The sequence below is a fragment of the Capricornis sumatraensis genome, chromosome 8 (genome assembly GCF_032405125.1).
Source record: "Capricornis sumatraensis isolate serow.1 chromosome 8, serow.2, whole genome shotgun sequence".
NCBI lineage: Eukaryota > Metazoa > Chordata > Mammalia > Artiodactyla > Bovidae > Capricornis > Capricornis sumatraensis.
This window is the reverse complement of record NC_091076.1, coordinates 42,870,202-42,886,483: the sequence shown is the minus strand read 5'-3', so window position 1 is coordinate 42,886,483 and position 16,282 is coordinate 42,870,202. Positions and strand designations below refer to the sequence as shown.

The following is a 16,282-nucleotide window of genomic DNA, read 5'->3' as shown; positions in this document are numbered from 1 at the left end:
ATTCTTTGGTGCTCAGCTTTCTTTACAGTACACCTCTCACATCTGTACATGACCACTGGAAAAACCGTAACTTTGACTATATGGACCTTTGTCAGTGAAGTAGAATTTAGTAGAATTACTGAATCAAAAAGAATGGACTTTTTATGGATCTTATTACATAATTTCATACCTACTTTCCAAAATGATGAGCTAATTTATACTTGCCAACAATGGATAGATGTTTTCATATTTCTATGAAAACACTCTAAAATCCCAATTTTATCATGTCAGTCTGCTTTTTACCTTTGTATCTAAAAAAAAAATTGCTAAGTATGCCTTTTATGACTTCCTCAAAACTTCTAATAAAAAAAGTGAGGTTAATTCTTTATAAGATCAGAGGTTTGAGCTTTGTGTCATCTACATGAAAAACTATTCTTGTTTAGTGTAATCAAATAATTGATAGTCCTCAAGCACCATTTGAGACAATTAAATTTACCAAGTTCACTTTGCCTCCAACCTACAGCCACCTAGTCCATAGGACATTATGGTGGGTATTATACTAAACATAACGCAGAAAGCAGTCTTCTGAGCATTCAATCTGAAGTCTTTATTACAGAAAAAAACAGAGTTAGTTTTTTTGTGTTAGCCTTCTCTGTGTCATCTATTTGTCCCATACCATATTCTTCAAGCATTAGCCTGCCCCTTTGTGATACTACTTTGCTCTGAATAAACTCTAATACTGTGTTTTTCTGGCTTTAGCACTTTCTCCAGGCATGTTTTTAGACTCGGTCTGAGCTTCCTGACCCAATCTGGATGAGTTCAGAGCACCCGTGAATCTGCTCCTGAGTTCACTTCCCTTCTTCTATCTTTTGTATGTGTTATTTTTAAACCTGATCTTACCTGAGATATTCCTGTAGCCAAACTGGTCTGTTTTAAAGACCTCTTTCCTCTTTCTTCTTCACTGGGTTACTTGGGACAGTATAGTTAGAATCCCTGTTTCTGAGCGTCCTGATCTTATTTTTTCTTATGGATAGTTTTCCATCTGTGAGGAAAACCTACATAACTTTCCATTCATTCTCATCTATTTCTGTTTTAAAGTTCATGAAATATTTATAGAAGTACCCTTTCCTTCCTGCTGTATGGGATTCAGGGGGGAAATAAAGATATTAGGACTTCCTACACTATTCATGGTTCAAAATTAATCACTCGTATTTTCTTTGTGCTACACTTTTGAATGTCAGTGTTCAAAAATATACACTCTGTATGAAGAACTTAGAAAACAGCTAGAATTATGAAACAGAAGATAAAAATGATTTGTAATCAAACTACCAATAGATTTCAGTGTTAAGATTTGGTCTGTTTCCTTTCTAATCAGAAATTTGTATACATTAAAAAGAATTTCATCCTATCCCTTTTAAGCAGTATTTATCCATAAAGTGTCAACCCATAGAATTGGCTTGTTAGATACAGACTTATAGTTACATATATATAATACCAGCAGGAGGAGGAAGGAAAAAAGAAGTAAAAGGTACACAGGATTAGCAAAAAAGAAAAACAAATTAAATGGTCTTCTGAACAATATTTTACGATGCAAGAAAGCATGTAATACATCTTAAGTGGTTCTCAGGAATAAAGTCAGTATTTTTAAAGTTTACTTTTGAAACAGAAGCATCTTTTATCTGGAAAAGTTATTGTCCTTTGGAACCTATTTAATTCAGTAGATTTCTATCAAAAAAAGAAACAGAAAATCAGAACTGGGGTTGTTTTAAGCTCCAAGTAGCCTCTTTTGTTCTCTCTCTTTTATTTTGTTCCAGAAAGAAAGTATTCAGTAACTACTTATGCTTTTCTGAAGAGGTATTTCTTGTCAGGTCATTTATGTTTCAACTTCATTTTTCTCTTTTTTTTTGGTCCAATATGGGAGCCTCAATTTCCCACTTATTCTGCATATGTTGAAATTATCAGATGCCACTAGATATGTATCTGACGGCATACAACCTTGTGGAAAAATAGTTTTCTATTTCTTTTACAAATTATACATTGCTTGTATCTGTTTAAAAAGTTCATGCATATATCTGCACTGCTATAGATGATTGCAAATGTTGTTAATAAATACCACTGAAGGTTTCCTGATATTTGCAGTGATTCTTTCGTGGGCAGTTTTGTGCTTTTACCCCAGGTGTTACCTTTCAGCTCTCCCTACAGGTTGTCCATAGGTAAGTCTCCATCTCCTATGTATTCCATCTCTGAAATCACAGTCTTTAGCCCAAAGTGTTCACATGACCCAAATCGGGCTCACTCCTAATACCACTTCTCTCCTGGACAGAGTCGCTTTAGTCTCAAGTGTGAATGCAAGACTGAAGCCAAACTCATCAGCGTTCTCCCCCAAGATTCCTCCAGCTGAGTTTGAGGGAAGGAGGCTTTTTCTCTTTAGTGACAAAGCTGCAAGGATATAAGCCCAGAGGCTGCTGGCATCCATCTCCCTCTTTTGTGTGTGTGTGTGGCTATGCTGGGTCTTAGTTAAGGTATGCAGGCTCCTCTAGCTGAGAAGGGTTGAGCGGAGGTTAATTGCCCTAAGGCTTGTGGGCTGTGGTTCCTGACTAGGGATCACACCCATTCCCCTGCATCTGCATTGAAGGGGGCTTCTTAATCACAGGACCTCCAGGGAACTCCTGTCTATCTCCCTCTTTATATGGAAAAAACAGCTGGACAGAGAAAAACAAACTGATCTGCTGGTGTTTGAGAGCCTAAGGGCATTTTATAAGGGTCTTGGTGTGGACTGAATCTTTCACCAATTCTGTTTCCCCTGGGAGCTAGCCTCCAGAGGACCTAGGCAATTCAATGAGTTTCTGATTTTTGCAAACCAAAAACTTCTGGCTAATCATGTAGATGGAACACACTTGTGCTAGTAAGGATTGGTTAAATGAACGTCTCATACTTAAACTTTCAATTTGAGAAATGTTTCCCATTAAGGAAGCATTATTCTTAGGACTCTTACGAATTTAACTACACTAGTCAAACACTGGAGATGGTCTCAAGAGTCATCTTCAGTCCTGTTTGGAAAAAGGCAGAGTATAAATACTCTCCTCCTGTGCCTGATGAAACTGATGTCAGAGAGGAGGCTTGATCCTTTTATAATGTCTGAGCTAATTTGTAGTATCATCAAGGCTAGGACCAGGGGCCCTTAATTCTCTTTTCTAAACCTATCCCGAGTTTAAGGGGAACTTCACTGTAATAGATTTCAACATAGAGCAGCTCACAGTATTTTTTGTGATTTTTAATTGGTATCAGTCCATTTTTCTTTCCCTTCCCCTGGCCAGTCCATTCATAAGATACTTGTTGAGCACATACATGCCAATAGGCCCTATGTAAGGTGCTGGTAACACTCCCAAGTGCATAAAGGGCCATTTTCTCTCTGAAGAATTTTACTATCTGGTGAGAAGGTAAAGTTTTGAGTCATTGCAATTGTGCATGACTAGAATTTCAACAGGGAACTGCTATGGATGCACCTGAGAGAACTACCCAGCCCTGCCTTGCTCAGGACGGGGTGAGGCGCTGGTCGGAGAAGACTCACCAGAGGGAATAATCTCAGGATCTCGTCATTCCAAACCAGGCCTGTGGCTTACAATTTTGTTACGAGTGTGATCTCACCCTCCTCTGTTAAAGTCATGTTAAAACAAAAAGTAAAAACAAACCAACCAAAGAAAACACGTCAGAATTTCCATAATGGTCTATTGGCTAAGACTCCATGCTCCAATGCAAGGAGCCTGGGTTCGATTCCTGGTCGGGGAACTGGATCCCACATGCTGCAAGTAAGGGTTTGTGTGCCACAGTGAAAGATGCTGGAGTGTTGCAACTAAGAACTGGCCCAGTCAAATAAAAACAAATAACAAACAAACAAAAGCATGTACTTCTTTTCAGGTGAAGCTCAGAAAAATGGAAAAAGGCAAAAATGGAGGTAACACTCCCTAGGAAAGGGTTAAAAAAGCCACCAGTATAACACAAAATCGGGTAATAAGTGTCTCTACCCACCCAGCCCTACAGAGGCCACCACAGCCACTCCCATTTATTCTACCACTGCTCTCAATCAAAAGTTGCCAAAGTGTGCAAAGAGGAACACCAGCCCTGTGAGACAGAGCCTGAGATCAGTGTTCTGTGATCAGATAAGTTCACAGACTCCTGCACACTCATTCTCTGCTTGGAGATAGGAGGGGGGAAGGGGAACAGCTTACTTCTTTCTAAGCCTCCCCTCCCAACCTGAATCTGCCTTGAGGAATCCTGTGATAAAGAAACATTATGAATTATTTTTAACTTAACATGTCTAAAATTATTTGACCACAGATGCTTATTTCCCCCTGTACCACCTTACAAAACTGCAAAACTGCTTTAAGATATCTTACTCTGACAAAGAAGTATGTTTGTCCCTTCAAACGTTCTCATATAAAACTTCTTATGCAATGTTGGATTCTCTGAGGTTACCCAGCTAGCACTGATGGAGCCAGTATAGTCCTAAGTCTTTCTACCACACTGTTCCTCTTCAATAAATACATGCACAAGTAATACACATTGAAAATAACTAAAAGATTCTAAAACAGGGTAACGTACTTGAATTTCATCCAAAAGTTCAAAGCAGGACGCAATGGAATCCTTGTGAATCAAGTAGACACCAGCAGCTATATTCTTCCAAATGAATCGTGTTTGGCAGATACAGATGGAATAAGAATAACCCAAGCAAAACACACGGAGGGAATGGCCTATGGCTTAGCTCAACTGGAACTTAGCCAAGTGAGGAGAACCAGAGGAGAGGAGACAGCAGAGTCAAGTCGTGGCTGAGCTGGCTGGCCCTCAAGGGTCAAGGGTCAAGTGTCAAGGGTCAAGTATCAGGGTCTGCACTGATTCTGAGCAGGCAATGGGAGCCAACTCAGAGTGTTTGAGCTGGGAATGGGATTGAGGCATGACCATCAGTACACTTTAATGAGAGTGGTCAGGAGACAATCTGGCAGGAACATGGAGGACGCTTGCCGTGGGGAAATAAACGAAGGCCTGTGATCAGAGAAGAGAGGCGATTACACAGGGCTGACTCAGGCTGAAATGTCAGAATCTGATTGTGAGAAAGGAGCGTATCACCATCCTCATCTCAAAGCAGGGGCGGAAGAGGCCTGGGCTAATGAGATAGTCGCAGCCTGGCTGACTCTGTCGTGTAAGAAAGCACAGACTGTAGACTTTGATGAATAGTGCCTGGTCCCTGGAGAGTGCTCAATGATTATTTGCTGAAAAATGAATTATTTCATTTAGTTACATGATCTTTCAATATTACATGATAGGAACTTCAAATTGATGTATCACCTCCTTTTTTTTTTTTTTTTTCCTATTACAAGTGTGAAGAAGGAGGAAAAGGATAATGTTATTCCACATCAGGAAGAGAAAAAATTATATAGCACATGCAAAGTACTGCCTCAGCGAGGTTGCCCAGGCTAAGAATGACTTGATATCTGACTGAGGAATTTAGCAGCTGGACATCAGGGGTTAGTGGCAAAGAGTAGACATAGATTCTAGGGTTGGGGCCACAGTGCTGGTAGCTAGCTAGCATCATGACCTTCCTAATATAAAAAGGGGATGGAAAGATGGATTTGTTTAGTTTTATCCACACATTCACTTTTACTCATAGTCCTTTCCTCTATATGTTCTCACCCAAGAGAGTATTATTCTAAACAGAGGATATTTAAAAGCTCCTCTGTGCCCCCCTGGAGGAGAGCATGGCAACCCATTCCAGTATTCTTCCCTTGAGAATCTCATGGAGTAAGGAACCTGGAGGGCTACAGTCCGTAGGGTCACAAAGAGTCGGACAGGACTGAAGCGACTTAGCATGCACACACTTGTTTCTGTATGTTTTCACTTCTTTCTATATGTTTTCTATAAAAGAACATTATTTTAAACAAAGGATGTTGCAGCCATCAAACCATCACATTGCAGCCATCTGCACAGTGGGCCCTGAGGGATCTCAGAGTAGAAACAGGATGCCCTCCATTTAGCAGTCAGCTACTGCACCCACCTTTGAGGAGACTCAGGATGAAAAAGCCCAGGATACTGGCCCCAGACAGCTGATGTGCATATCAAAGGAATAATTTCATTGAGCCCAGACCCTTGCATTTTCCCATACATAGAAAAAACACTAAGTTCCTTTACTTGTGATATCTGGTTTTCCTTCAGTTCAGTTCAGTCGCTCAGTCGTGTCCGACTCTTTGCAACCCCATGAATCGCAGTACGCCAGGACTCTCTGTCCATCATCAGCTCCCGGAGTTCACTCAGATTCACGTCCATCGAGTCAGTGATGCCATCCAGCCATCTCATCCTCTGTCGTCCCCTTCTCCTCCTGCCCCCAATCCCTCCCAGCATCAGGGTCTTTTCCGATGAGTCAACTCTTCGCATGAGGTGGCCAAAGTACTGGAGTTTCAGCTTCAGCATCATTCCCTCCAAAGAAATCCCAGGGCTGATTTCCTTCAGAATGGACTGGTTGGATCTCCTCGCAGTCCAAGGGACTCTCAAGAGTCTTCTCCAACATCACAGTTCAAAAGTGTCAATTCTTCGGCACTCAGCCTTCTTCACAGTCCAACTCTCACATCCATACATGACTACTGGAAAAACCATAGCCTTGACTAGATGGACCTTTGTTGGCAAAGTCATGTCTCTGCTTTTGAATATGCTGTCTAGGTGGGTCATGACTTGTAATTTCTTGACGTTCTGACTACCTGAGTATAGTTGCAAAACCTCCTAAGTATCCATGCTTCTCGTTTCCATCTTCAGAGCAGTCGCTCAGAGCTATCGAGAGGCTACTGGGTTTACGTCCTCAGTTTGGCCTGCAAACACAGCATCATTCTCAGCTTTACAACATTTCAGTTTTCTCAGCTCTCAACTTTTCATTCCAACAATAGTTTCTAAAAAAGTAAAGATTTCAAACTCTCTACTAAAAAGTGAGTTAAGGGTTGGATAAAAGGAGCATATGTAAAGAAAAGATAAACTAAATAAATTCTTCAGCCAGAATTGACCTTTCATTCAGTTTCATAAAAGTTCTTAAGAGGAGATGATGATATTAAAATAATTTTGCATAATATAGAGTCATTAAAATACATAATGTTACCCACCTTCTACTTTTTGCCCCAAATAAGATATTTCTAATCATGCTAATTCTGTCAAGTGGGTGTTATTCTCTCTAAATTGTAGGTAAGGTCCAGAAAAATTAAGTATTTTTCTAAGTTCACCTACTTATTAAATAGCATAGGTCACCTGAAATAGTTTTTGAAGCAACAAGATATGAAGAGTTATTTTTAAAAGAGAAAAGTCAGTACTCTGACATAGGTCCACTCGACTGCAAAGCCTTTAGCAGTTCAGCTCAATTTTTATAAACTGGTTCAGTCAGTCTTCCTTCATTTTACCTAAAAAGAATTGTGTCAAATCGTAGCTGGCACACAAGATAAGAACAGGCAGTTTGACTTGTGAAGTAAATTCTGTTGTGCATATGTTTTCCTTTTTACCCCCTGCAGAAATAACTCACATCTGAAATTATCTTCAGGTTAAAACCTGAACTTGTTGCTGTTCTAAGGGCCTTCTTGATTAGGTCATGCATTCGTTCGTTCCTTCACTTACCCAGTATCTTCCAAGTGCCCACTACTTGCAGGCACTGTGCTAGACACTAGGCTACAGCAGTAAGCCCCCAGGAGCCTCCTGTGCTGTGATAGGTGCCCACATAGAGGGGCACTTGTCTCAGCCTGGGGTAGTTAGAGGCAACTTCTTATGAAAAGTGATCACTGAAGAATGACCTAAAGGGAGAAAGTGAAGAGAGGCAGATTCAAAAACGGAGCATGTATTCACCTGAGGGCATATATGTGATGTCTAGGTGCTTCATCTGTGTGTATCATTTAATCTAACAGGCACCTTATCAACTGTAGTTGTCATTAGCCTCATTTTACAGACTCAGCGAAGGAGGCTCAGGCTTTGGACTTTCCCTTGGCCCCGCAGTAAATGGCAACCAAGTTTCCAAGTTTGACTCCAAGCCTCATTCTCTTTCCATTACTTCCTGGGACAGCAATGTTCTAGTCTCAGTCCTCTTCTTGGCACATAGAGATGTCAGAATGGAAGCCTTTAATCATGGTAGAAATGTCTGACTCTTTGTGAGCCCATGGACTGCAACCCGCCAGAGTCCTCTGTCCATGGGATTCTCCAGGCAAGAATACCGGAGTGGGTTGCCATTTCCTTCTCCAGGGCATCTTCCTGCCCTAGGGATTGAACTCATGTTTCCTGCTTGGCAGGCAAATTCTTTACTACTGTGCAAGCTAACAGCTTGGATGCTCAGTCCTGTCGGACTCTATGCAACCCCGTGGTCTATAGCCGGCCCACCAGGCTCCTCTGCCCATGGAATTTTCCAGGTAAGAATACTGGAGTGGGGTGCCATTTCCAGGAAATCTTCCCAATCCAGGGAACAAACCTGTGTCTCTTATGTCTCTTGCATTGGCAGGTGGATTTTTCACCAGTGGCACTGCTTGGGGAACTAAGAGGTAGCCTGTGTCATGCCAGGCATGACACTTCCCTCCTCTGTTGCCTTAACTTCCTAATGCATCAAAGTCAGGCTGAATTAGTGCATCACCTGAATTAGCGATGTCTAATTTCCCTCTCTCTTTAATCTGGGGTGGTTTGCTATAAACTTGGAGATGCTCCGTGGCTGGAGTGGGGCTCTAGGTGCTGGGAGAGGGGTGAGAGGGGGATAAGGAGAAAGGGCTGTAAGGTAGGAGGCCCTGGGACAGTAGGAAAGTGGGGAGAAAGAGGGTGTGAGATGGACTTTTACATCTGGTGCGTGAGGGACAGGGGCTGAACTTGGGTGACGGTGGGGATAGCGGAATTATTGTCAGAGGGACACGGTCTTTGGAGCTGATCTTATCTGTGAATATTCTCTTCCTTCATATGTCCATGCTGACAATAGGACTCTATCCTGTGTTGAAATCAGTGACAATATGATTCCACCTGTCCTTCCCAGTGCCCATTAGTTAGACCAAAGTCTGCTAACTTTCAGATCTGTCTTCCTCTCATTGAGAACATGTGGCAAAATGCAAAACTATGGGCTCTGGACTGAGGTAGACCCTCGCTTGGGCCCTTACAAACTGTCGGCTGGGAACTATAAGACATCAATGAGGAGAAGAAGAGAAGATATAGAACCTTTGAGGATTGGATTGAAAGCCAGATTTTGTCCCTTACTGTCTCTGAGACCTTGACTATGTCACTTTAGCTGCTCTGAACTTCACTTTCCTGTTCTATCAAAAAACGTCAATACTTCCCATCTCGGCTTTGTCGTGAAGATTACATGAAATTCCAGCTTCTGAGAACAAGGTCTGAGATGTAGGGCTCAGTTTAGAGGAGTCTCAGGAGAAGCTCATGACTGCCAGTGGGAGGAAGTAGTTGCCCAAAGGAAGGGAGGAGTGATCTGGGAGGTGAGGGAAGAAAATGCACTGTACGGACAAAAATACGGGTGTCAATTGCGCTTGCCCCACATTAGACTGGACCTACAGTCAATGGGAGCTCGCAGAAGGTTTGGCACTTATGCACTCCATAAACAAGCGCTGGATCTTCTTAGAGAAAGTATTTTCAAAGCACTTGTTCTGCGTAAGACTTCTTGCACTGGCATTATTATCTGGTGGGCCATCTGCTCTAATTAAAATTTCACGGAGCTGAGGAATTTAGTACCCTAACCTCAGAGCGCCTGGTACACTTGGTGTGTTGGAGGGTGATGTATTTGGAAAGATTAGAGGAGGATGAATTCTCTGCCAGCTTCTAACGAGGCAGAAGTGAAGGTTTTCTGCTAGGATGTTTTTGCTCTCTGGCACCAGGGGGTCAGAGATTAAGTAATTTGCCACCAGACAGATGTTCTAAAGAGCTAATTAAAAAAACTGACACGTACCCAAGACCTCAGATAGTTAGATTTATATGCCTTTCTCTCTGGGAAAATCAAAATCACTGCAGCTTAAAATCGCTGCACTAAATGCTATTTCCAGAGAGTTCACGATTGAAATGAAAGGAGCATCTTTAAAAACATTCTTAATGATATGATATGTGTCTCTTAATGATATGAGTGTGTGTGAAATCTGAAGGCACATTTCAAAGAAGTGGAAAATCTTAAAAACAAAAAAATACTCATGCTGGGCCTCATCCCAGACCAATGTCTGGAAGGAGGGCCCTAGCAACAAATTTTCTTGAACTCGCTGAATGAGTATGCGGCCGGGATTGCGTACTGCTGATTTAGAAATAAAACTACTTTAATATCTGTTCTAATCTTGGAGATAAGGTCATGTCATATATGGAAGCAGGATAGAAAATGGAGTTAGGCCTATTTGGTTAGAATGACAGATTGGCCAAGCTCTTACTCTGTTCTAGTTAAGTTACTTGACCTTGGTAAAGGTGAAAGTTTCCTTACCTTTCAAATATGGCTGTTAGTTCTTTAATGGATTTTTGTAAGGATTGGATGTGAACAATGTGTCCATAAGTAAAGCACCTGCTATATGCCCAGCACAGAGTGGACACAATAATACTATGGTAGCTACCACCATTTTTTTTTTTTTAACTAAAATGCTTTGTTGGGCATTTTAAGCCTACTTCTCAGGCATCTTAAGCCTACTTAAGCTTAAGCTTATTGATATAAATGAAAAGATGCTTAGCAGAAATGTGAAGATGAGCACACATCTACCTAAAGTAGTCAGCACAGTAGACCACCTTGTCATACTGCAAATATGTAAAGAAATTACAGCCAGATTCAGTCTAAGTGTATGTGTCTTGGAAGTCATAGGATGGATAAATTAACCTTTACTGCAAAAGATCCTCCTGAAAGTGTTGTTAAAACTCTCTAGAAGAAATGTCAATAAAAATTCCCACGTAGTATTTTGCACTTAAACCAACAGCTGATTCTCGACAATCACCTAGAAAATGTGGGCCTGGCTGTGTCTACTTGGCTGCCAGGAAGCACAGTCAGTTATATCACAATCTAATTGCCCCAAAGGTCCAAACCTATAGTTTTATCAGGCAGGGTTTGGTTGTTCATGCTCATGTTTCACAGAAAAGGGAGAGGGAAGCTAGTTCTGTATTGCTCTCCCTTCTGCTAGTCTAGACTTTGGCTGTGCCTTTAAGAGTGAACAGAAAGACAGAAGGACCAGCAGAACAGAGCAGCCTTGCCTGAGGCCCTGACTCCAACTTCTTACCCTTTTAAGGCTGGAAATGCATGCCCTGTTTATACTGCGCTCCTTTATTTATTTGGGGAAAATACTTGGGGGGACTTGAGATAAGGCTGTGCCCTAAACACTATACAGCTTGCCTTTTTGCAGTTAGCATATTATAGAGATCATGGCAAACATTAGTGTTTACTGTTCTCCTTAGACTCACATCTGGCTCTGGGCCAGCCACCTCCCCCTTCTCAATCTCAGTTTCCTCAGCTGCAAAGTAAAGGAATAGAATACACACATTATCATGTTCTCCTGATGATTAAATGAGGAGAATATGTAGATAAATAGCTGAGAAAAGAAGAGAAGCTAAACGCAAAGGAGAAAAGGAAAGATATACCCATGTGAATTCACCTGCAGTGCAGGAGACCTGGGTCCGATCCCTTGGTTGGGAAGATCCCCTGGAGAAGGGAAAGGCTACCCACTTCAGTATTCTGGCCTGGAGAATTCCATGGACTGTATAGTTCACGGGGTCACAAAGAGTCCGATAGGGCTGAGCGACTTCACTTTCACTTTCACCCATCTGAATGCAGAGTTCCAAAGAATAGCAAGGAGAGATAAGGAAGCCTTCCTCAGTGATCAGTGCAAAGAAATAGAAGAAAACAATAGAATGGGAAAGACTAGAGATCTCTTCAAGAAAATTAGAGATACCAAGGGAACATTTCATGCAAAGATGAGCACAATAAAGGACAGAAATGGTATGGACCTAACAGAAGCAGAAGTTATTTCGAGGAGGTGGCAAAAATACACAGAACTATACAAAAAAGATCTTCATGACCCAGATAACTACGATGGTGTGATAACCTACCTAGAGCCAGACATCCTGGAATGAGAAGTCAAGTGGGCCTTAGGAAGCATCACTACAAATAAAGCCAGTGGAGGTGATGGAATTCCAGTTGAGTTATTTCAAATCCTGAAAGATGAGCTGTGAAAGTGCTGCACTCAATATGCCAGCAAATTTGGAAAACTCAGCAGTGGCCACAGGACTGGAAAAGTTTGGTTTTGATTCCAATCCCAAAGAAAGGCAATGCCCAAGAATGTTCAAACTACTGCACAATTGTACTCATCTCACATGTTTGCAAAGTAATGCTCAAAATTCTCCAAGCTAGGCTTCAACAGTACATGAACCGTGAACTTCTAGATGTTCAAGCTTATTTTAGAAAAGGCAGAGGAACAAGAGATCAAACTGCCAACATTCGCTGGATCATCGAAAAAGCAAGAGAATTCCAGAAAAACATCTACTTCTGCTTTATCAGTTATGCCAAAGCCTTTCACTGTTTAGATCACAACAAACTGTGGAAAATTCTGAAAGAGATGGAAATACCAGACCACCTGACCTGCCTCCTGAGAAATCTGTATGCAGGTCAAGAAGCAACAGTTAGAACTAGACATAGAACAACAGACTGGTTCCAAATTGGAAAAGGAGTACGTGAAGGCTGTATATTGTCACCCTGCTTATTTAACTTATATGCAGAGTACATCATAAGAAATGCTGGGCTGGATGAAGCACAAGCTGGAATCAAGATTGCCGGGAGAAATATCAGTCACCTCAGATATGCAGATGACACCACCCTTATGGCAGAAAGTGAAGAAGAACTAAAGAGCCTCTTGATGAAAGTGAAAGAGCAGAGTGAAAGAGTTGGCTTGAAACTCAACATTCAGAAAACTAAGATCATGGCAGCTGGTCCCATCACTTCATGGCAAATAGATGGGGAAACAGTGGAAACAGTGACAGACTTTATTTATTTATTTATTTAGGCTCCACAATCACTGCAGATGGTGACTGCAGCCATAAAATAAAAAGACACTTACTCCTTGGAAGAAAAGTTATGACCAGCCTAGACAGCATATTGAAAACCAGAGACATTACTTCACCAACAAAGGTCCATCTAGTCAAAGCTATGGTTTTTCCAATAGTCATGTATGGATGTGAGAGTTGGACTATAAAGAAAGCTGAGCACTGAAGAACTGATGCTTTTGAACTGTGGTGTTGGAGAAGACTCTTGAGAGTTCTTTGGACTGCATGGAGATCAAACCAGTCCATTCTAAAGGAAATCAGTCCTGAATGTTCATTGGAAGGACTGATTCCAAACTAAAGTCCATCACCAACTTGATGGACATGAGTTTGAGTACGCTCTGGGAGTTGGTGATGGACAGGGAAGCCTGGTGTGCTGCAGGTCCATGGGGTCACAACGAGCGGGACACGACTGAGTGACTGAACTGAGATGTAGATAACATTTATTAAATGTATGCTATGTCCTCTTCACTGTTCTAAGTGTCTTGCATGTTGTAAGTATTAACATGTATTAACTTACAATCATCTGTAAAGTAGATTTCCTTTACAGATGAGGAAACTAAGGTGGGGAGTGGTTGAAACAGTTTTCCCAAGGTCACACCACCAGAAAGGGAGCTGCGATGTTTGGCTTCAGGCTTGTGCTATGGGTACTATATCCTGGGCAGTTATGTAGAGTGCATGTGGTCAGTATATTGCTTGCTCCTCTTCCTTGCTTCCTCTGATTGGTTCCAATCTGAAATAGATGTGCCCTGGCAACCGTGGTACACATAATAAGCATTTCCCAAGTGCTCACTGATAAATTAAGTAATTAAAAAGAGTACTAAGGGTCCAGGGCTTCCCTGATGGCTTACCGGTAAGAAATCCACCTGCCAACGCGGGAGACATGGGTTTGATCCCTCGGTCAGGAAGATCCCCTGGAGAAGGAAATGATAACCCACTTCAGTATTCTTGTCTGGAGAATTCTATGGATATAGAAGCCTGATGGGCTGCAGTTAAAAGGGCTGCAAGAGTTGGACATGACTTGGTGACTAAACCACAACCACCCAAGTGTCCATATTGTTTTGTCTAGTAATGGATTTGTATTGAATTGTGTTTTTTGACACTTCACTTGCAAAGAAATCTCAGTGGCTCTATCTGGCCAAGTTCTCATTCAAGGCTCATAGTAGTCAGGTTCCAGACGCCCCTTCAACCTTATCATACCTCTGCTGTTTACCTTGCTAGTATAAGTTCTCGCAAGGACAGACTTTAGTGTTGTCTTTGTATGCCTCGTACTTAGAAGGAATTTATATTGAATGACTGTGAGTCATCATGAATTGCTGCCCTGTTCCCATGTACAATCTAAAAGCAGGCACAGCCACTCCTTGGCTCTGATGGCTTCCTTTGTCTAGAGCCCCATCCTCCATAATCTCACATCCTAGTCCTGACACCACCAGCTACTGTGTTAAAAGTCACAATGTCACTGGCATCATCTTGTCTTTTACTAAAATGAGCCTGCTAGGCTGCCACTAATTTGGCTTAAGTTTTAGTTGTTTTTCTCATGAGGATGATGGATTTTCAATCATTTGTCCACACTTCACTCTCTTCATCAGTAGATTTTGCCAATTTATGCTTTAAAATGAAAGAACCCTATTTTACTGGCAAGTTAATAGAGGAATGGAGGTTTAAAAATACTACTGTTAAGTCTAACTTATATTACTTATCCAGGAGGGCCCTTTTTAATGCTTAAAACTTGCTTTATGAAAGAGAAAGGATCTAAGATTTATTTTGCACCCACTGGTCCTAACATGGTAGTAAGAACTTTTGTTATTGCTCTTGATTTTGAAAAGTTGAAAAAGGAATAAAACTTGTTAAGAGCCAGGCTTTGATGTCAGCAACATCTGGTTGTGAATTCTGGCCCTCATACCCTTCTGCTGTATGATCTTGGTGCTGGGAGGAGTCTCTTAATCTCTCTAAATTTAAGCTGTCTTACCTGTGAACAGATATGATATCCCACATTTTATATTTGTGACTGAGCAGGCAGCACGTGCATTATCATCAAGACTGTCACACAGATGAGGAAAGGGAAGCCCAGGGACATGAATTCTGGCTCTCCAGCTTCCAGTCCAATGGCAGGACTGCACTGCTCCGGCCGCTCTGGAGTTGGGCGTGAACACATGACTTTCATGGGACAATGAAATGGGAGGATAAACGCTGTGTCTGCCTTTCACTTTTCTCCAGAAGCAGTAAGAGGCAGTACTCAATTCACCATGTTCTTTTCTCCCTGCTTCTGCAAACATGGCAAGCACAGAGATGGAACTTCTCTTGGCCTAGGTTGATGGCAGAAAAGCCAGGTATCCTCTGATGCATGGGGGATGAGTGACAGTTATGACTTTGTTGCTTTAAGCCACTGATTTGGGGGTGTGAATGAATTCTGGTATAAAAACAAGTAAGACCAACAACAACATCACAAACAAACAAGAAAACAACAAGAACTTCACCTTGTTTTAGATTTAGAAACCCTCAGAGGAATTTTTATTAAGGCTCTGTTAAATGGGAGAGGTTTGTTGTTTGTGGAACTTGAAAAGTTACCATAAGCTTTCATAGTAAGTAAACTCAGGGTTGAGCTTGAATGACCAAAAAACGTGTTAATGAATATTTACAAAACAAATCTATATATTTACTTTTGTGAAAGACTGAAATGTAAAGTTCTTAGAAGGAATAAACAGAGCGAGGGGAATAGAAAGAGGATGCATGGGACAGGGTTTAGAAAGAGATACTTAAATACTGCCCTTTGTTTCATATAAATCTCTGCTCTAGTGTTATTCTAGAATACTGAATACTGAAAGCTGTTTTCTCCCCTTAGGAAAATATCAACATCGATGAGGCCTCCAGATGCCTGGTGAAACATATACTTGCCAATGAGTGTGACCTGATGGAGTCCATTCAGCCTGACATCGTCAAGCCACATCTCACATCACCCAGGGTTTTCAGCTGCTCCAGCTGTTCCAAATCCTAGTAGGCTGCTGTGCTGGAGTATGGTGGGAAGAATCCATCATCTCATGAATTGCGTCTCAAATCCTACCGTCTTGGATAAATGTCAGGATGGGGATACACCTGGGGCAAGCCTATGCCTGTAACTTTCTTTCCTCCAAGAGAAATAGCAAATGTTCCTTTTTATGTTTCCCCCCACCCCAACAGCATCAGCGCAGTGTTTACAAGCTTTTAAAATATTTAGTCTGTTACAAAATTCTGCCTTGTAGCTGACTGTAATTCTGCA

General features: G+C 41.6%; 1 protein-coding gene across 1 annotated transcript in view; it reads left to right on the top strand.

The window, feature by feature from the left end:
- RAB38 (RAB38, member RAS oncogene family) overlaps window positions 1-16,021 on the top strand; it is a 63,445-nt gene extending 47,424 nt beyond the window's left edge. The window contains exon 3 of the mRNA XM_068978890.1: window positions 15,869-16,021. Coding sequence (XP_068834991.1) covers window positions 15,869-16,021 — 153 coding nt within the window. The remainder of the gene's footprint in view (window positions 1-15,868) is intronic.
- The last annotated feature ends 261 nt before the right edge of the window (window positions 16,022-16,282 follow it).